The sequence below is a fragment of the Calypte anna genome, chromosome 1, assembly GCF_003957555.1.
Source record: "Calypte anna isolate BGI_N300 chromosome 1, bCalAnn1_v1.p, whole genome shotgun sequence".
Taxonomy (NCBI): Eukaryota; Metazoa; Chordata; class Aves; order Apodiformes; family Trochilidae; genus Calypte; species Calypte anna.
Window position 1 is genome coordinate 36,628,374 of NC_044244.1, and position 22,179 is coordinate 36,650,552.

At 41.0% G+C, this 22,179-nt stretch overlaps 1 protein-coding gene across 3 annotated transcripts in view; it reads right to left on the reverse strand.

Moving 5' to 3' along the window:
* Nucleotides 1–9,330: 9,330 nt before the first annotated feature.
* Nucleotides 9,331–22,179, reverse strand: part of FAR2 (fatty acyl-CoA reductase 2) — a 134,499-nt gene continuing 121,650 nt past the window's right edge. For all 3 annotated transcript variants that reach the window (XM_008504451.2, XM_030469386.1, XM_030469385.1), the window contains 4 exons: nucleotides 17,789–17,960; nucleotides 13,217–13,346; nucleotides 12,197–12,324; nucleotides 9,331–9,987 (listed from right to left, as the gene is read on the reverse strand). In XM_008504451.2, coding sequence (XP_008502673.1) covers nucleotides 9,825–9,987; nucleotides 12,197–12,324; nucleotides 13,217–13,346; nucleotides 17,789–17,960 — 593 coding nt within the window. In that variant the 3' untranslated portion in view covers nucleotides 9,331–9,824. The remainder of the gene's footprint in view (nucleotides 9,988–12,196; nucleotides 12,325–13,216; nucleotides 13,347–17,788; nucleotides 17,961–22,179) is intronic.

Genomic DNA, 22,179 nt, shown 5'->3' on the forward strand with positions numbered 1-22,179 from the left:
TCCTGGTTAATAGGTAGGGTGTGAATGCTGAGTCCAGAATTTTACTGTACCACTGTGGCACAGAGTTAAATAATCCTGATTCTGGCAGTTATGAAGTGAATCCTGTGGAGTCTATTCTTAATGAACAACAGTGATTTCTGGCTGTCCTTAGCTGAAGGAGATGGGGACAATTGGATGGGATTCATTCCATTGAGACCTGGAGGTTATTCTGTTATCGAAGGTATGGTGTACCAGCTAAGGATTGGCTGTTCTACATCACATAATTTTCCTCCCCCCTGTTTTTTTTCACTTGGAAAATGAATAGTAATGCAGTTTCCTTGGTTTATTTAATTAATTATTTGGCTTGATAATACTGTGTCATCAGAATGTCAGAAGACACAATTTAAATATTAAAAGTTTGCAGGGTGACCTTTAAGTCTTTGTACTTTACCATGAATTTGAGCTTTCCTGATGAATACATCTTAACAGAAAATTGATTTTCTTTTTCCTCCCTGAAGATCACATTTACATAAAAAAAAAGGGAAATGACATTTTAAGAAAAGATTTGCTAATAAAATGAAAATTATGTTTTTGATGTATGCCTTAGGCTTCACAATTTGAAATATTTTTCATTAAGGAAAGACTCATGATAATGCTGTGACTTTTTCTCTCATCAAACTCTGCTATGTTTCAAGGAAGTGAGAGGTGATTACAAGGCATTATCTATTCATGTTTTATGAAAGACCACATCATGAGGTGTGGTCTCTGTCCTTAATTTTCAAAACCAATAAGGCTGAAAGGCTTATCCTCTGTTTGTTCTCTAAAAACAAACAAAACCCAGAAACCAACAAAGAGCCCTTAACATCTTTGTCTTTTCTGATTGGGCTGGGACATGTACTATAAATCTTACAAAGCCTGGAGCAAGACTGAAAAAATGCCATTCTGATGAAAGAGCATCATTATAAAGTCAATAGCAAATGCCACTAAGAGTGCCATTAACTTAAAAGAAGAATGAAAAAAAAAATTGTCTAATTTGAATAGCATGAGTCAGATTTTGTTTTTCATGCTAAACTCTGTTTGGCAAGACTGGAGGAGTAAGCCTGCAGTAAGCTGTAAGCTGTAGTAGGAGGCTTTTACAAAGGCTGAGGCAAAGCTACTCTTTATCTGGAGTCCTTCAATGCAATCTGGGGGAGCTCCCTTCATCATTCTCTCCCTAACCTTACTTTTGCTTTAGCCTACATCAGCAAAGGACCATCTTGTGGATATTCTGCAGATTGAGAAATGTCAAGCTCAGCCCTCTTTCTTCTCCTTTCACAGTGAAGCTGTGATGAGCCAGTTTCCTTCTAATCTTGGCCCACAAAACCCCTGGTCTTCTCTGGACCCTCCTCTATTTTTTCCTCATCTCTGAAACATAAAACAGGACTTATCACAGAGAACTTATAATAAAAATTTTTTGAGAGAGCTGTGTGGGATAGAGAAAGACAACAGATTGTGTAGACAGAGGGAATCTGGGACCTGCATTCTAGAAGAACAAAAAAAAGTGATGTTAGGATTGTGGAAGTATTGTTGGCTTTAGGAACAATGTCTTAGCAAAGATGTGACTTTGAGAAATGTAATGGTGTGGAATGGGCTGTAGTGATGGTGTGAGTTCCCTTGCCTGCAGCAATGGATCAGACCTGCAGGATTTGTGATGCTCACACTTCTGTACATATAAATAGAATGCATCAACAATGCTTTTGCAAACTAACTAATTTGTGAAGTTATTTTAAAAATTATTTTATAATGAAATGTTTTTCTTGAGTAGGGTCAGACAGAAACTGAAATATACTGGTCCATCCGTATCTACCGCCTCCAAGTCTTGGCCCCACATAAACCTCTTGGAATTAAAGAACAGGAATGTTTGAAAGATATTTTAATCTTAGCATTCAAAATAATGTCTGAAGAATAAAAAAAAGCCAACGTTCTGGTCTCTGAGTAGGCATGATTTTAAAAATTAAGTAAGACATAGTTTACCTTCATTTTGAAAGCAGGGCAGCTCTGGCTCCTACTTCTGTTAAGTTTGTTTACCCCTACATCCAATGACAAGTGCATGGCATGTCACCATTTACAGCATGTTTGCACCTCACTATCCTCACGTTACACTTAATTGTAATGGCAAGCAATGTTAAAACCTCATACCTCTCCCTTTCCAGAAAGCCAGCTATAAGGAGATAATACCCCAGTCAGATTAGACCTGCACTCTGTCCCTGATTCTGTGTGTTTCTCTGTGCACTCATATGTTAAGACACAGATATATAATTGCCAAGTACTTTGACCAGTCCTGTCTTGAGACATATGTTCGATATTTAATTAAACACATAGGGAATATATATACATGTATATACTTTTAGGACTCAAAGTTTCTGAAAATGAGATTATTGCAAGGAACTGCAGTCATTAGAATAAAATGGAAGTACTGAAACACAGAACAATTACAATTTGTGCTCAGCACTCAAGGTGACTGATCCTGCTGAGCACTGGAAGAAGCTCAGACAATCTACCTGTCACAAATCTTTGTGTGGTGCTGGGGAATGAGCCAAGATCCAGCAGGCCAACCAGAGAAATGACTGGGCTTGTGGTATGCTGTGCAGATGCATTTGAAAACAGAATTGCTGCAGCAGCCAAGGGAATTGAGGCATTTTGATTTTTATTTGCGTTGAGCAGCTGGAGATTTTTGACTCTTGAAGTTCCCAACTGTAAAGATTCTATTTCAGCAAGAACGTATTTTTTTCAGAGCTTGGAAAGGTAAGAAGTGTTGTACTTGTAAAACAAAAAAACCCCAACTTTCTACTTAGTCCTGCTATTCATCAAGTAAATTTCATTATGTCACTGTAATTCCAAATGGCCTTGGAGACATCATTTGAAGTTCAGTGAAGTGTTTGTCATGAAGTCAGAATGTTCTAGGCAACCCCAAAACTGCTTGGTTAAGAGTTTACCTAACAACCTGATGTATTAATTGTGTACACATCTTGGAAACAATTATTTTTCATCCCCTTTTCATGCCTATGAAATAACATCCTTAAACTTTTCTCACTATATAGTAGGGTCTTGAGGTGCTAGTGTACCATGTTTCTCTGGACTTTAACACCATAGTCCTCTTCTGACATAGAGAATTTTTAACACCAAGTGGACACGAAAGTCCTTACCTTCTAAAACGAAGAATTTGGGGTAATATTCTCAGGTGTATCTGTTCTGTTGCTCAGGAAGTTAGTAAAGTTGTTACAAATTTGTTGCTGAAACTATGACTGTGGGAAACTTATCAGAGACGCACACTTCCAGGTTGTCTGTATCTGGATTAAAGTCTCATCCTTATACTCGATAACATTTGGGATTTATCCTCTCTTTACTTTCCTCTCTCCTGGGGACCTCTCCTGGACTTCAGCAAGGCCTTTGACACCGTCTCCCACAGCACACTCCTGAAAAAGCTGTCAGCCCACAGCTTGGACAGGAGCACCCTGTGCTGGGTTAGGAACTGGCTGGAGGGCTGGGCCCAAAGAGTGGTGCTGAATGGGGCTGCATCCAGTTGGGGGCCGGTCACTAGTGGTGTCCCCCAGGGATCAGTGTTGGGCCCAGTTCTGTTTAATATCATTATCGATGATTTAGATGAGGGGATTGAGCCCATCATCAGCAAATTTGCAGATGACACTAAGCTGTGGGGGAGTGTGAATCAGCTGGAAGGCAGGAGGGCTCTGCAGAGGGACCTGGACAGACTGGAGAGTTGGGCTGATTCCAATGGGATGAGGTTCAACATGGCCAAGGGCCGGGTCCTGCACTTTGGCCACAACAACCCCATGGGGAGCTCCAGGCTGGGCACAGAGTGGCTGGAGAGCAGCCAGAAAGAGAGGGACCTTGGAGTTTGGATTGACAGGAAGCTGAACATGAGCCAGCAGTGTGCCCAGGTAGCCAAGAAGGCCAATGGCATCCTGGCCTGTATCTGGAACAGCGTGGCCAGCAGGTCCAAGGAAGTGATTCTGCCCCTGTACTCAGCGCTGGTGAGGCCACACCTCGAGTCCTGTGTCCAGTTCTGGGCCCCTCAGTTCAGGAAGGAGATTGAGGTCCTGGAGCGGGTCCAAAGGAGGGCAACTAGGCTGGTGAAGGGACTCGAGCACAGACCCTATGAGGAGAGGCTGAGGGAGCTGGGGATGTTCAGCCTGGAGGAGGCTCAGAGGAGACCTCATCACTCTCTACAACTCCCTGAAAGGAGGGTGTAGCCAGGGGGGGGGGGTGGGGCTCTTTTCCCAGGCAACTCTCAGCAAGACAAGAGGGTACGGTCTTAAGTTGTGCCAGGGGAAGTTTAGGTTGGATATTAGAAGGAATTTCTTTACAGAGAGGGTGATCAGGCATTGGAATGGGCTGCCCAGGGAAGTAGTGGATTCTCCATCCCTGGAGATATTTAAAAAGAGACTGGATGTGGCACTCAGTGCCATGGTCTGGTAACCGCAGCGGTAGTGGATCAAGGGTTGGACTCGATGATCTCTGAGGTCCCTTCCAACCCAGCCAATTCTATGATTCTGATTCCTTGCCTATGCAGGTCCTTGTGCTGCCCGTAGGTGGGGCTGCGGTTCCAGGCAGGCAGGGGCTGAGGCAGCTGTGGTACAGATGTGAGGTTGGAGCATGTGCTGAACTGCACGATCTCCTTCAGTGATGAGCAGTGACCATAGTTTTTAAAATATTTTGTTTTATTAAATGTTTAAAATAACATAAACATCGTATTAACAACTTTATGGCTGAGGTTCTTGTTATTTGTGACTTTACCGTTTTATCCAATTTGAGAGCTCAAAAGATTACGCCATGACATTAGAAACTTTGTAATTAAGTTTTATAACAGTAAGTTTTCTCATCGCTAACAAGAGAATAGAAATAGCAGATAGGACCATATAAACTTTAGACAGTGGGAGAGCACATATTTTGCTATAAATTGGGATCTGCCAAGATTCTTTAAGAACAAGAAACCTTTTACAAGCAGTTTCAGGTTAATCTGAACAAACCAACTCAATTCACGGTTGACTTTTAAGCAATAGAGAAAAAGTGGGATAGTACATCTTTATTACCAAATACACAGCTATATATGTATTTTTTAATTCTCTTAAGTAAGTCTGTGCCACCTTCATATTGATATTTAGCACCATGTAATGGGATATTCACCATCTAGCTTCTGGGGAATGTACAATATCTTATTTACTCTGTGCTAGAATAAAGGGTCCAATTGTAGTAAAAGTTCATCCTTGCTTTCTGCAGTAGAATGTCAGTGCTGGAAGAGCAACAGCATGCTTTCAACCATGAAGCTGTAGCTTATTTACAAACAAAAGAATGCCCCCCCTCCCTCTTTTCCCAGTTGCTTATTCATGATGAGGAGTTGATTAATAGTACTACAGGTTAGGTTTCTTTTACACTGGTAAATAGGGTAGGCTTTAGTCGCTTCATCTGAAACTGAATTGGAACAGTGCATACCAAACAAGCACAGCCAGGAATTTCAATATGAGCTCCACTCCTTTTACCATTTATGTATGTTGTATGAGAAGACCAGTGGTGAAAGATGTAACTATATACACAGACGTATACAATAATGTTTTCTTAGAAAATGTGAAATAGATTTATTGAAGAAGTGGGTAATGTGCTGACAATCTGTAATATACCAAGTATGTCTGTTGCCCCCTCTCTCAACGAAGAAAGAATTGTGTTTTCATAATAAAGTTATTTGGGTAGATGGTGGAGGGGTGAGAAACCCTCTTATTTTGGGTAACAGACATGCTGGAGATAAACAGCTGTCACCAGTCAAAGTGCAGTTTAAATTCAGACTGATTTGAGGGGTTTGCTTGTTACCTGTTTCTTGTTACCTTAATTGTTCGAAATTTTTTTTGTTATTGCAATTTGATAAAAAAGATACTTCTTAATTATAAGTTTTTGCCCATAGCTCTTGGACAGTGAAATGGTATTCTGTTTCCTTGCTTTCACACAGCAGTTCATAGCTATATCCTACAGATCAGTGTATATGCATAGTATTAACAAAACAGTATTAGGGGTTCAGCAGTGAGCCCTGGTATTTCTACAGCAGCACTGCAGGCTTCTAACACCATGAAGGAGTTAGACACACTACACCTTCATTAGGTACAAACCATTTTAGATAACAGCCCCATTATACTGTCTTGTGGCAGAAAGTTTCTTTTGTGGTTGTGCAGAACAACTGCTGATCTCATTCTCCACGCTGCCCGCTGGTAGCTGGGGAAGGTCAGAGGAACCTTTTGGTTCATAGATCTTATTACAAGAACCCACACTCCTAACACAATGCTGATGGAGTTCTTCCCCTCCTTGGGAGGCAGAGTCCTGAGGGTTTGGCAGCTCATACTTCTCTGATCCTTTGAGTCTCCCTTCGCTTGTTGAGTTGGATGCTCCCTGCCTAGCAATGCTTCTGACGTCTGTGCGCAGAAGCTGCAGGAATGCTCCTCTTACTTATCTCATCACGCTAACTCTGCAGGTAAAAATACTCACCAAAAACCTGGACCCCTGCTTCAGCCTTACCAGGGATTAAAAGTTCTAACCTTCAGCCATGAGTTAATATCCACTCCCAAGTTGTTTACATTAATTTGAGCACAGCTGCCACAGAACCTCTGAGTAACCTTAATAACAAAGGTGTTTGGCTTTTCTTTTGTCAAAAGGTTGAGTATACATGAAAGACCAAGAGACAGAATAGAGAAGTGCCATTCCTTGGCGTTTTCTTTTAGGTCTTTTCCCCAAGGCTTGGCTTTCTTCAGAGCAAATACAAATACACTGAGGAGCACACAGTAGAACATCAAAGAGAAGTCACTGCTTGAGGTGAGAACAAGTTCTTATCCCAGATCCAGCTCTCCATGATGACAGTCATGACTGACAACCAGAGGCCACTGCTATGTGCCCCTCTCTGCATTGAGGTTATTTTGAAATATTTCCATTCTCTGAGCCACCTGGAGACATCTCAAGCCACAAGAAAACGGATTAAAGATTCAAGTCTCACAGCATGTTATATCTGTATAAAGAAATGCTAACAGCTTGAGCTCCCTCCAGGCAAAGCCAGAGCTCTGGAGCCAGCTGCTGGCAATGCTGCAGGGGCTGTGAAAGGTCTCCAGAAGAACACACACCATCTGCACCAGCTATGTTTCTGCAACATCCCAAGCAGCTCCTGCTGCTTCTCAGGGCTCAGTAGCAGCTTTGCTGTGGCTGTTACCATCAACAAAGTGCTGACAAGCTTTAAAACGTGACACCGCCATTGTGAGTGAAACCTGAAGCACCTCTTTGCATCTATGAAAAACAGGTTGGGACGTGCTTGTGGTGAGCAAAGGTACATCTCACACTCGTTGAGACATCACAGGCTGTGCTGTGACCTGTGAGGAATGCACAGTGTGACTCTCACTGGGGACAGGAAAGCAGGAAAAGTTAAGAGTAGGTCTGGGCTACATCAGTCAGCTGCTGTAGGGGTAGCAGCTCTGCAGCACCTACGCTTATTTCTCTTTCCTGTGAGACTCAAGTTTTTGTCTATCACGTGCACAGCGTAAGATGGCTGAGTCTCTCACCTGTTACTTCTGTTTGTACATAAGGCAGGCACTTAAAAAGACTTCTAGGAGTTAAAATTTTACCTACTTTAAAAATTAACTTTGATTCAAAACAATCTGCGGTTTTGTTTTGTTTCTAACCTTTCGTATGAGAAGACTGCAAACTGGCTGATGACCTGAGATTATTTACTTGAGGAAATGCAGTCTTTCTGGAGGAATTCCTACAGCTACCTGCCTCACTCTGCCAAGGTGGCCATAGCCTCTGCATAGCCAAGTGGGCCAAGTATAATGCAGATGGGTATTCCACCAGTACATGGTATCTCTGGCCAGCATCTGAACCCATGCCTCCTAGTTTTCCAGCTGGGGACACTTTGCTAACAATGCACAGCATGCACTGCCAGTTTTCTGGAGTAGGAAAATACCTAGCTAAAAAACCCCAGCACGTTTTCATTCTGAAAGGATGTTTTCAAGGCTTAAAAAGTTTGCATCTTGGTAAACTGTGTGCTTAACCTAATAGAGCATAGATCAGAAACACTGTCTGACAAACAAAGAGGCCTGTGTTAGGGCCATTTTGGACAGCATGTGTCTGGTCAGGTTCTGCTACAGGCATCCTTTGGCAGTTGTTTGCAACTAGACCTAATGGGGGGAAGATTAATTCCTTGCACCTTTAGAAAGACTTTTGAACTAGCTTAGAGGCCTAAGATATAAATACACTGTCATCTCAACTTGCTATTGTCAGCACTGCCAAAAACAAGTATAATTTTTTAAGCATGCCAGCTTTGTAAATACTCTGTTATTCTCAGGTCTCAAAAGACCAACAGTGTCATTTTTATTTGTGATGTAGCATTGCTTTTCCAGACAGCTAGCATGACACAAGACTAGAGAAACTAGTTAGAGAAACATGCTGTGTTATTTCAAAAACTACCTGCTTTAAAGTCTGAAAATCTTAAAGTGCTTATTCAGTGTCAACTGAATAAAAAAACGTTCCAGTATTAGATTTGACTTTGAAAATCTGATAGCACAATAAATCTGTTGCTGTTGCACTAAGGCTGTTGTTGCACCAGCTCTTTCTCTCACCCTCTCCTAGGAATTCAATACTTCACGAAGCAAAACAAATATCTCCAATAGACATGAGTGTTAGGAAGGACCTTTCAACACTGCAGTGTAGGACAAAATGCATTACCTTCACAATGCATGATTGTTTTAATACAGAAGTTAATTAAACCTTTCCCGTTCATGACAAGATCAGGTTTCAGACTTTTTAATTCCTACTGACAGGAGTGGCAGCAGAACTGACGAGGAGGGATTTCCTCCATACACATCTTTATGCTTTCATTGCTAGGGGAAGTGATTTAGCTATAATGAAAGCCTGAAGGACAGAATCAGGCTGGTTTTGAACAACAAGGAGAGAAGTTTTCTACAGGCAAATGGAAGAGGGAAAAAGACCTAATCCTCAAAAACAATATAAAGTTTCTGAATTCTATTTCCATCTTTAGAAGCCTTCTCTTCATTCATAGAGTAAATACAACATTTTTCACACCAAAAAAGTACAGGGCATTTTAACCACAGAGAGGAAAAAATAGCTCTCCATCAGAAAGCAGCTTGTGAGTGAGTACAGTTAACACAGGTACGTGAATTCGATGTATGTCTTCAGTTATGGCTTGAAAGTATCAGTCCTCAGTAGCAATATAAGACAAGACCTGAAAATTTTTCATTGTGTTCACTGGCCTAGCATAACTGGTTTTCCCACTCCTACTAAGTTTTGAAAAACTGAGAATGTGAAATCTTGTCTTTTAATAAAGTACCATTTCACTGAATGAGAATGAAGGAATAGACTCTTTAGGAAGACCTCTTACAGGTTAATTTCCTTGGTTGGGTCTTCTTTGGTGGCATCCTTTTCTTCCAAGGTTGTATGTTTTAAACAGCCTCTTCTGTGGAAGAAGATGGAATTTAGATAGCCTAGGTAGTACATGGGAAGACAATGACTTTGGTTAATCCTTACTCTTGTATGTCAGACTCTAGATGAAGGGTTCCAGCTTTAACTGTTCCTAAAGCTTCAGTTATGGCTTTAAAAATCGGCCTGGTCCTAGGGAAGAGAGACCACCATGTGTTAAAGCATTAGTTACAATTAAAAAGGTGAACATATAACAGTGCACAATAAATGCAGGCTGCTGCTGAAGGGTGTGGATTTTTCTGCTACTTTGAGACCCCGATGCCCACAGTTGCTGATTAGACGAGATGGAAGTCCTTCTGGAAGAGGCTGGTTGCTGATGGATGGCTTCAGTGCCTGAGGGTGCTGGATGCCCTGAAGTAGGAAAGGAACTTGTAGCAGAGGCTCACTACAAAGTACCAGATGTTCCGAGCCATCTGTGACCTCGCAATGAAAATGCGCCAGATGATCACAAGGAGGGTGGTGTTGAATGCATACTGGATGTTCCTCAGCCTGAGAAAGAGAAAGAAAGAGGCACCTTATGGAAGAAGGGAAAACCAACAACAAGCTTAGAAGCTTGCTTCATTTGCTACAGGTATTTTTGTTTACAAGTGGCCTTTGGGCTTTTTGCCCTTTCTGTTTTGGTGAAGACACTTGTCTAAGATGTCTAAGATGACCCCTCCCATCTTGCCAAGGACTATGTTGAAGTTACAGAATAGTGAATAGTTAATGGGATAGGTGGAATACCTGCATTGCAAGGGTCTCTTGCTCCTCATTTTAGATGAGTGGACACTGAAGTCATCCTGAGAGTTTTCTTAATGATAGTTTAGGACCAATTCTTTCTGCTTTGATACATTGGTTATATATATTGTTTAGTGGGATTGGTGACAAGCTGGAGGATCCTTGCAGGAGCTGCTGAATAAGGTTCTCCTTTTTGCTTTAAACCTTGCCTTTAATTTTAGAAAATTACTCAATAATCATAAACAGGCTTCACTTTTACAACACTGAGGTTTTGGGATTGTTTCATTTTTTTCACACCATATATTTAAAAGGGATTATTGGGTCTTTAAGATGCTTATCATTTTGTCCTCTTTCTGTCAAGTAAAAACTTATGGAATTCTCTAATCGCACTTCCCCAGTGTCTGACCAATAGAAAAAAGCTTAGAAAACTTCATTCCCAGTGTGCCCAAGACTGGTTTAATTTTATTAAGAGTCTCTTGTGGGGTTTTTGGTAAACTTTATCACTGCACTACACCACCCTGCCTATTTGGACTATGAAGCAGTTGCTGGCCTGTTGCAGAGGTTCTTATATATCCTTGAAAAATGACCCATGAACAAGAAATTGTTTAGGATTCCTCACTATGGCAACAGGCTGTTTTACACTTGTAGAATTTGTAATGCACAAGAATGGTTTTCTTAAAGGAAACAACCAGGCTCTTATTCCAAGGGAGCTGGTCCTTCTCCTTTTGCCTTCATGTCTCAGCAAAAGGGCTGGAGAACATAGGAAGAGATCAATCTTTAGCTGAATAGAAAGAAAATCTCAAATTGCTCATCCAAATACACTTTTATGGTCACCAGGGCTTGAATTCATAAGGTCTCTGGCAATTTTGGGTAATTTTTTGCCCATTACCCCTCAGGCATTAGAAACTTCAGCTTTCAAATGAAATTTAAAATCATCCAAATGCTTTAAGTCTTTATATAATGTCTTTGAATTGCTGAAACCTTCTAGGTGCTTCACAAAATCTAAATCTGACCCTTATTTTATGCTGTAATTCTGAATTATGAGAATCTTCTGCATTAATGTATTCCTCTTATGCATTGCCTCTGGCGAGACCTTACAGCAGTCTTCCAGTGCCTGAAGGGGCTACAGAAAAGACAAGGAAGGACTTTTATAAGGGGATGTAGTGATAGGATGAGGGGGAATGGCTTTTAAATGGAAGAGGGTAGATTTAGGTTAGACATAAGGAAGAAATATTGCTCTCCTCAAGTTCCTTAAAGAAGGTTATAAAGAGGTGGGGATTGGAATGTTCCAGGAAGTTACAACTGATAGGACAAGAGGTAATGGCCTCAAGTTGCTCCATGGGAGGTTTAGATTGGATGTTAGGAAGAATTTCTTCACCAAAAGGGTTATCAGGTATTGGAACAAGCTGCCCAGGGCAGTGGGGGAGTCACAATTTTAGTTAAGGACTTGTCAGTGCTAGGTTAATGGGTGGACTCGATTGTCTTTAAGGTCCTTTCCAACCAAGGTAATTCTGTGATTCTGTGGTGAAAACACTGTAACAGGTTGCTCAAGGAGGTTGTGGAGACCCCCTTCCTGAAAGTGTTCAAGGCCAGGTTGGATGGGGCTCTGACCAACCTGGCCTAGCAGGAGGTTAGGGTCTCAGGAGGTGTCACTGCCCATGGCAGAGGGGTTGGAACTAGGTGATTTTTAAGGTCCTTACCAACCCAAACCATTCTGTGATATGACTGTAAGTTTGTTAGTTGGATATCTGCTGAGAATGCATAATATCCCACCTCTGATCATTAGTATCATCAACAGTCCTCTTTTTCTTACAGGATGAAAAAATGAAATACTGACAACCCTCCACCCTAAGAAATAAGCTATGCTATGTTTAGCTCCATATTATTCAACAACAGTTATTGCAATGTAAATAGAGTAATTTTCCTCAAAGCCATTCAAGCAAGCCAGGAGCTCTTGTCCTTTCCACTGGGTATGACTTACTTTCGTAAGTGCTGCTTTGCTGCTGGAATGCCAGCCATGTCCTCATTTAGCAAATACTTCTTAGCACCTAGGCAGTAGCTTTCAATGTATTCTGACCAGTGCAGCTGGCGAACATCAAAATTGTATACCTGGGATTTAAAGATAAAGAGCAGAGGTAAGATGCCAGAATTCAAAAATAAGTTTACTTTAAGCATCAGTTCTTCAATGACATCTGTTCCTGCCAAGGCCCTCTCTGTTAAATTCTTCAAGCCACCAAGTTTCCAAGAAGACCCAAGCACTGTATTTCACAGCTGTCCATTAGTGTCTTACTCAGCTGGGAATTTGGGAAAAGCAAGCAGAAACCTTGTGCTAGTTGGCAGAAAACAAACGATGATTTTGTCTTTCAGGTGGCCATTTGTGCAAAAATATGTGTATTTGTACACACATATCTATTGCATATACACATACACAAAGCCATGGAAGAAAAATGGAGTTCCACTTAGGAAAGTGGATTAATCTGAAAACCTCCATGCAGTTTGTAACATGCCACTAGAATTCTGTATAAATAAACTGGACACTGAATCAACAGGTGCTTCTGCATCAGTATTGACTGTGTCGTGCTGTTTTATCCATCAGCATTTAGACCAACAGAAATGAGTTACTCTGGTGTTGAGCATCAAAAATTCTCCTTGTAGAGTAATTAACCCAGATAATTTCAAATGCTGATATTGGAAAAATTGTCAGCAGGCTCTCAGGCAGCTGACTGTCCATAGAGAAAGTAAAGAGAAGTAGTAGTAGTTGTAGTAGTAGCAAAGAGAAAGAGGTTTTGTTGTAGAGAATTTTTTAAATGAATGAAGTGAATGGTATTTCTTACAGGGTCTTAAAAGGGAAAATACTCAGAAAAACAAATTCTTTTCACCCCCATGCCAATCCAGGCCAGTTGCTTTGGTGCAAGAGCTTTGCAATCAGACCAGCAAGTGTTTATTATTGCTATAGATAACAAAAGTGGAGATTAGCAATCCTTATCAAGGATATACTTGCCTTTTTGTCCTCTGTGTTAAGGTGACTCATTAACATATTCATATTATCTGAAGACCAGTCCCAGGACTGGGTGGAGAAATACTGCAGGAGCATCATAGACTTATGTAGTCGATTGATAATCTTCATCATTCTGAAACAAGAGGAGAAGCATCAGAGGTGGACAGGAAGTTTGACCCTGAGCTGTCAGTTTGCTCTGCAGGTTTTCACCAGTCCAGATGAAACACCTATTGCAATGCCTGATGATCACTGCACTCTGCTCACCAAGCTGGGAACTTGCTCAGCAAGTCTGGCTGCTCCAGCTGAGTCTTGAGCCTACAGCTACCCAGCTTTTATTGATGGTTGGAACATGGGTGCAAACATTTATTTTCCAGGGTAGGACTAATGCCTAACTAAGCGGCCAAAACTAAACTAGGGGTGGTGGTCATATCTATATCATGTACCACATTTGAGGTGAACAGCTGATCTGAACCAGTATCAACACAGGAGATTCCAAAATTACAAAGGGGTATTTCTTGCCTCTCAAGGTGGGTACTTGTCCTTCTGTCACACAAATTCTGTTCTGTGCTGTCTTCAAGCCTGAGTTGGGTCCCAAAGCAGGCCTCTGATTTTTAGACTTAGTTCCAGTAAGAAGGTGACTGCATCTGCAGCATGGACAAGCTCTGAATTAAATTGTTTAACTTAAATTAAATTCCTTAATTTGTTTTTCTTAAAGGCCATTTGCTACTGTATAATATAGTAGCAGTTTGGAAGGATGTTTTGTGTTCTTCCTTATACAGGAAAGGTCTGATATTATGCACTCCTAGCAGGTGTCATTGAAAATCATCCAGTCTGTATGCTTCTTGCAAGTGTGTGTGTGTGTGTGTGTGTAACTGTCTGAATATCTTTCTGGAGTGGGAGTGTCCTGGTAAAAATGAAAGCTGCTTCAGGGGCATTGCTGCTAAACAAGGACTTGCAAAATTTAGGTTCAGGTCTTCCGTGTGCCTTGGCCTTTTTTTATTATTAATTATTTACATAAAATGGTATGACAGTAATGTTGTCCTACCTTGCAGGATTATTTTACAGTGGTCCCAATGGCCATGAGTACAAAAGGCCTCTGGGAGGCAGCTGTTTTAACATGTGATGTACAGTGCTTAGTGAATTTTGAGAGAACACCACGTTCTCTCAGACTTGATAAGGGCAAGAGAAAGCATGAAAAGGATGATTTCTGTGGAAAAACAGAGCTGTTTTCATGAGGAATTTTGAGCTGCCTAGAGGGTAACACAGTTGCTGTGACAAATAAAAGGCTGACAAATAGGAGGTGGCAGTCTGGGGAAGAATGGTGCCAGGCTGGCCTTTCTCCATGCAGATGTGACTGCCACAGTGATAAGCACCAAGCAGAAAAAGACTCAGTGAGTACATGATTTCAGAGGAGAACTGTGCAGCTTATCCAAAGAGAACTGAAAGAGCACTAAAACCTTACACAGGCCCTCCTACTCAGAATTAAAGTGGCTTTCATCTTAGAAGTACACAATCTGATTAGGGGAACCTTCATTCTGCATAATTATGTGCACATTTGCTGAATGCAGTTTATCTAAACTACTTTAAAATTACTTCAGATTATTGTTCCTGATTGTCCCCGTGTAGGTAGTTTCTACAGGGCAAAGCTTTTTGAATATTTTAACACCTTTTAGTGATGCAGGAAAAAATGTAGACGGCTAAGAGCTAGAGTTGCTCTTCAAAATGGCTCCCCAAAAGCCATCAACATCTTTAAAATGCTTAAAACTAATGGAATCCAGCAAGAAATAAATAAATAAATAAATAAATGAATGAGTCAACTGTGTGTCCCTGCTTTCATTTTGAAAATAGGCTGTCCCCATGGTCTTCTGATAATGTGATCAGAATAAACTTTGACTACTAGATATACTCAAAGCAAAGTATCTGCATGGCTAAAAGTAAGGGTCAAAAAGAGAAATTAAGCATCTAAAAGAGATATGTATGAAAACTGTGTTTCAGAGTAACTGATGGATCACATCAAAATTATTTACTAGTTTGAATGAAGTGCACTGGAAAACATCAGTCAAGTAGAAACATGCTTTTCTGCACAGTTCTCAGAGGCTTGGGCAAAGATTTCTTACAGAAAATCTCATTGTCCACTGTGGAGGGACCAAATGCAAAAAACCAAGTCTAAGCTGTCACTGATAGCCTTATTTGTTACACTTCAGAAATGCATTTTGTCTTCTAGAAAACTGTTTAAAGCAATGATTTCTTTATTTGCTCCCATACTGAGTCTTGCATGAGCAGATTCTGAGGGGTGACAGACAGTCCCAGGAGACTACTAATGATATAAACCTCATTTTCTTACTCATAGATGGATGTGCAGCTATAAGAGTAAGCCATATAGAGCAGCTTTGCTAGACATCTGGCAATTTATGTGTAATGAGCTACACTTAAAATAAGCTTCTCAGGAGAGGCAGTATATTAAAGTCTAAAGGGGAAAGAGATGACTCTTGTACCTATTCTTTGGTCAATGAGATACTGTGTGTAAGAACTACAGGAGGAACTACACTGAGTTCCCTCCTGGTACCCTGCAGTTCCAAATTAGTGAAGGGCACAGGCTGGTTCTGAATAAACAGCAGAATTGTGAGACCATAACCAGCTCCCAGATAACCTATTCCAGATGTTAACCCATCACCTTCTGATGACCTGAGTATGGATACACTACAGATTGAAGCTTGAGTCTTGCTCCTCACAAAGAAGTTTCTCCTTTCTGCTTGCAAATCTAGTGTAAGGACGTGGAAAGAATTTAAAAAGCTGCCATGAAGATGGCTTGTACTTCAATAGAAGGGACTGACAAACAAGACAATTAAGCTACATGCTCTGTGTAAAGCAGAGGGAGAAACTTAAAGGGAACCATTAAAGTTTACTGTCCTTAGAGCATAAAGACCTGATATCTAGGTAGCTGTGTAAAAAACACAGATTGAGTTTATACTATGTTTTCTATCATATTGTGGCAGTACCTGAATGAGCTTAAGTAGCATGTAAAAAGAAAAGGTAAATTACATTTTAAAAGAAAAGAAAACAAAAAGACTCGGTGAACTCACAAGTTCATTGCTGTGCTGTGTTTGCTCAGCATTCAGAAATCTGAAAGTCCAGATGAGGAGATCTTTCTCAGAATGACTTCATGCTGAAGCTCTATTTCAAATTTAAGTACAGTGTTGTGGCCACTGTCCATTGGCTACCTATTCCATCAGCCTTCCAGAAAGAAATGCCTCCTGTAATGGCAATGCCAAGTTCTTACTGCTGCCTCTTTCAACAGAGTCTGGAGAGTCCAGTCTATCCTTACCCAAATTCTGTTTACTTCTGGGGTATTTCTTGCCTCTTGGATATTTGGAAGTCTCTTTACAGACCGATTTGCCTCTAGCAGAAGTCTGAGAGAAATCAGAGCAATATATCTGCCAGGGATCTCCTTGCAAACAGCTTAAGCACGCTTTCTAACAGGCAAAAGAGCACTGAGAAGCTGATCTGGAACATACCACTGGCAAACTGCTCTTGTCTTGCACAATAAATTCTACTGTGTGGTGGCCAGGAGTAAAGGAGGATGATGGCTGAGCTATGTCATTTACACCAAGATTCCTTGCATGTGGGACACGTGTCTGTATTTCTCAAAACCACGACACTGCCAAGGCTCAAATAGTAAACTGTACCTGTAGTGAAATGAGACAATGATGCAATCAGGTGTGGCTAATTACAAGGTGGGAGGCATGAGCTTGTGCCAAGCCCACCTGTGCCCAATTAGGGCTGACCCCAGCTGCACATGAGCAGGATTGGGCAACCAACAAAAGGTGAACTTCCGAATGCACGCTCAGCTCACTCTCGAACTCACAACCTCGGCATTGCTTGGCTTTGTACTGCTTCTATAAGCACCGTGTGCTAACCTGATTGTGCCACTGGAGCTCACCCAAAGGTGAGGCTCGAACTCACAGCCTCAGCATTGCTCAGGTTTGTACTGCTCTATAAGTACCGCGTGCCAACCGGCTGCGCCACCGGAGCTCATCCCACCGGTGCTCACCCCTTGTAATTAGCCACACCTGATTGCCTCATTTCACTACATGTACCCATAAATACAATTCAGAATTTATTCAAACCAAGAAACAGATTTCAGGGTGCTGGGACAGTGATGGCAACTACTAATTATGCATCTGATTTATGGGAAAAAAAATCAGATTGTTCTAAACTTTGCTGGTCTAAACTCCTTACACAAACTTGAGTCTCGTGATAGATAGAGGCAATTGCATCAGTAATGGTGGAGGGTCTTGCCATACAGAGGACAACATAACTAGCAGTCTTCTTGCTACCCTAGGAAAGTCTGAAGCTGAGTTTAAAACATGTGCTGCTCCCCAGGTATTGGAGAGGGTGAGAACTCAAGGCTGTGCTTAGCTATGGCTCCTCAATTCTTTTTGGTTTTGAGCACTCTCCTCAAGACTCTTCCTGGAGAAGGGAAGAAGACCAGGGACTCCGGGCTGAGGCAGACAGTTCTCAGAGCTCGTTTGAGATTTGCTCTCTGTAACAGTGGTAGGTGGACAGAAGTCTTACCTGGGCTTTCTCCCCGTGAGCCTCATGTACAGGTCATAGAGCATGGCTGGAGCCTTGTGGCTGACAGTGACCCAGTACTGGTTTATCAAGTAGTTGGATGTCAAGTGAGCGTTGGGTGTTCGGAAGGCCTGCTCCAGGGGGTTCCTTTTGAACGTGGACATGACATATTGCTCTGTAAGGGAACAGGAATTTTACTTAAAATCAGGCACTTAATTTCAGTTGACTTTGGCACACCTGTGCCAACACGCTGCAGTAAAACCCAAGTTACAGGAACCCATTTAGGCTACAGTTCTAAAAACTATGTCACCAGGGCACAATCATCTCATGGTCCCTTCTGGCATTAAATTGATTATTCCACCAGTTGCTAATTTGAACTCAACTTATTTAACTCAACTTAATAGTGGCAGACATAAACTTCCTTATCAAAACACCAAAATGCAATGGAGGAAAAGCAGGAAGCAGGTAGCCTGAAGTGCTTCAAACCAAAGCAACTGCAGTTTTGATTTCACCTGCAGTAGATGCAGAAGAAAGTGGTAAGTGTGAACATATCTTCAGATAGATGAAAGCAAAATTTGATCTGCTAGCATAAAACAAAAACAACATTTCTAATTTCCAATCAATTTTTCAAAAGGGTTGATGTCAGTATTAATCTGAGTCACAGACAGATTGCTTGCACACATAAGCTTCTAGGTGCTGCTTCTAGAAAGACTTCATTATATCCTTTCAAAACACATATGACCCACAATGCCAAATACCTCAGCCTGTTTTCAGAGGAGCTCTGGATAACATGGAAACTCAGTAATCTTTCATTTCCTTTGTATTTTGTTAAGGGAAAAAATAGATTGGGCCTGATTCTTATGGCCTGATTGCCATTCTTGCAATGGCACAATGCCACAGAAGTGGCATCTTGATGTGCAAATCTGGGGCATTTCCATATTGCAGAGGCTTAATAGAACTGCAGTAGTCGAATATAAGACTCTCATCCTAGGGACCAATAAACAGATGGTGCTCCTATTCCTGAGTGCCAGTGAGCTCAGCAAAGAAGATGTGGGTTTTTTTATTACTTTTTTAAAAATTAATTTGAGAGTTACGATATCAATCTGTGCTCGTATTATAGTTTATTCTCTAGGCTTATGTTACAAATAGAAAATCAGATGACAATTTGCAAGTCACAAAAAACATCCAGATCATCCTCAGATAAGCAGATTCCAAACATTATATTCGTATGGTCCTCTCATGTATCTGTGCCTGGCTCGTTATTGCACTTCAAATAGTGGCTTTTCCTTCTGCTGTACTTGTTCTAAGTAACAGCAACTAGAGGTGACTTGTTAACCACTTACCTGCTAAGTTTAGGCAACAAAGACTTTTAAAATAGTACAATTCAGTTTTAGTGCAAGCTAACTGTTAATTTTTGTGTCCCATATACCACAAGTTTAATGGCTGAAGACCAACCAGTTCTCCTAAAACCCACCTTGCATCTGAATAGCTACAGCTGATGGCCATCCCTTCTGTTTCACAGAGCCTCACTGCAATGAGGTGGTTATCTTGTGGTCATCTTATGGGGTGCAATATGGAAATCTTACCCTTTGCAGCATATTCTCTCAAAATGGCAGGGATGAGCAAAAAAAAACTTACTTAAACTTCCTGATGTAGTTGTACCCGGTTCAATGGAACTGCTTTAATGAAGATCTGGAAAAGTATTCACTCCTTAGAGTACATTCCAGTGTTTACTGGTTATGAAGGTTTCCCTTTGGAAACATGTTAAAGATATTACTGCCTTTCTTTTCTCTTTGCATTTTTGGTACCTTTGGCCAGGATAGCAAGAAAGAACTAATCAATAAGTGGAAATTTCTTGTTATTTCAGATCATTGGCCATATATCAGATTTACACAAATCAGCAACATCCTTATCATCTTGGTTACTTCAGTCTTGTAGAGGAAGAGCAGATGCAATATCTGATGGGAACTCAAGAAAAACTCTCAAAGTCAGGACTGAAATCAGTTTTTTTCTAAAAATGCACAGTAAGGAGGCAGTGAGAGCAACTTGAAAAGAGTGACTGGAAGGAAGTCAGGAAAACACCAGTGTTGCAGAAGGTGGAACAGTTAATGCTATGGGTGTTTTCTTTACAAACTTCCCTTACCCAGGCTTACACTGACTCAGCACAACTGCTACGTCTCCTAATTTCTGGAAAGCGTTCAACTTTGCAAGGGTACCAAGTCTCTTATGCTCTAACACTTTGTGTTTTGGAAAGAGAGAAAGAATCAGACACACAAATGGGTCAGGCAGAAAATCCTGAACCAGAAACACATCTCCAGGAGCTACTGAGATGGCTTAAGGGTAGGTGGTCTTTCCCTTCTGACCCCAACACAAAAAACACAGCAGCAAAATCTGTGACTTAAAGGCAGATTTAGCACTTGAAGAATCAGGCATTAAGCTCACCTAGGTAGCTTGTCAAGGCTACATTGAAATGAAATTTTCACATGCTGAACACTGTTTTAAAACTTGCTCTGAGGTTTAGTTTTGAACAGGAATTGCACAATGTACTCCACAAAGTCAGACTAGCAAGACTTGCCTTGCAGCCAAGCAGAATACACTTCTGCAGATTAATATTCAGTTGTCTGACCATGGTGTGGTAATAGCAGGAAAAATAATAGCAGTAGTGGAAGACAGTAAGAAAAAAATTCCAAGGCATGGTATTACTTGGAAAGGAAAACATCAGTTAAGGTTCCTTCTGACACCAGAAGTCTGTCTGTATCTGGTGAGTAGTAGAATAAACTGCTCTGCAATAGATGTTTAAGTGTAAACTCATAACTAGACTTCCATATTTTACAAATAATTCTCTTTTAGATTATCTTTCTTCTCCTTCTTTCCAAGCTCACCAACTTTGTACTTAAAATGTCCCCATCTCAGAAATTTCCATTCCCTACCCAGAGCATCCTCAGGCTACTCCTGTCTCAATTTCTCTGTCTGATCTTTCCCTCCTCTCCTCCTCCCCTCCTCCAAAAAACTGGTAGAAGATTGACTTGAGAATTGAGAATGTGTGGTTACAGTCATAACAGTCCAATGCAATAAACCTTTTCCAAACTCATTTCTTAAACCATGTGATATCTGTAAGGGCAAAATCTTGCTCTTTGATAATCTGTCCTAACTCCTGTTCATGAATCTATACCTAAATACCCTTCAGCAGGCTGCTGCTCTCAGGAAAACTGTGGTACAACATGTGACATAAAGAGCTCCACAATGTCACCCAAGGAGAAAATTTTGCCTTCAGCCCCATCCTGCAGCTGAACTGCTTATGCAAGCTTCTGCTGTGCTCAGATTATTTCATTGCTAAATCCACAGTTATAAGCAAAGTAACAAAGTAAGATCAGTTACAATGCATTAATAAACTGCTGTCTTCATCAGTAAAATTACACTGAAAATAGCATTAGAAAGGCAAACCTCAGGTTGCAGTGTTATGGCAGCTGTTGCCTGAAGTGGCAGCCTGTGAAAAGCTTTGCATTTACTCCTGTGAAAAAGCCACAGAAGATCTGACTTCACACATTATGAAGACTGGCTACATTTCTTAACAATTACCTATGAAGTCTCACCTCTTCTCAGAATGTGATAAATCACACCATTAAATCATTCATTAAAAAAAAAAAAAAGTCAGGAACTTGGTGTGATTTTCTGACTGCTCATCCAATTGCTGAAACATCTCTCCTGTTAAATCACTCCATCAAATATCAGGGTAGGACATTAGTAGGATTTTCAGGCAAGCCTTGTTCTCAAACTGCAATTATGGTCTCGATTCTCTGCTGACTTACAGTTTTCCAATTAAATAATGCAGAGAGAAATGCAAAGCAAAGGCTGAGAGGTGGAACACCACAGCAGTGATTTGCCAGCATCCTGTATCTGAAGCACAAAGGTTTCAATTAATGTATAACAGCAAGTGAATCAGACCCTGTTCATCTGTCCATGACTGCACTGAATGAATGAAGTATTTCTGCTGCTCAGCCTCAGTGTGAGTTTTCTACAGAAGGGTGTCAGGATTTGCCTCCCTTTCTTTCACCTCTACCTTGGAAGCACATGCACATGATGTCAGCCACAAAAAAAATTGGGATTTTTCCACTGATGAAACTAAGGATCAAAAGGCAAACTGTCCTTGAAGCACACCTGTCATCTCAAGCTTTGCCTTCTCAAGTCTACAGTAGTCACTTCTGTTCGCAATTTTCCTCACAGAAGGAGGAAGGTAAGATACTTTACTTCCATAATACACTAGTTTTCATTCACTATTGAGGTTCTCCAAGTGCTTTCAAAGCATGAAAAAACCCCAAAACAACAAACCAACAAAAAACCCAAACAACAACAACAAAAAAACCACCACGAATAAAAAAACCCAATACAAAACA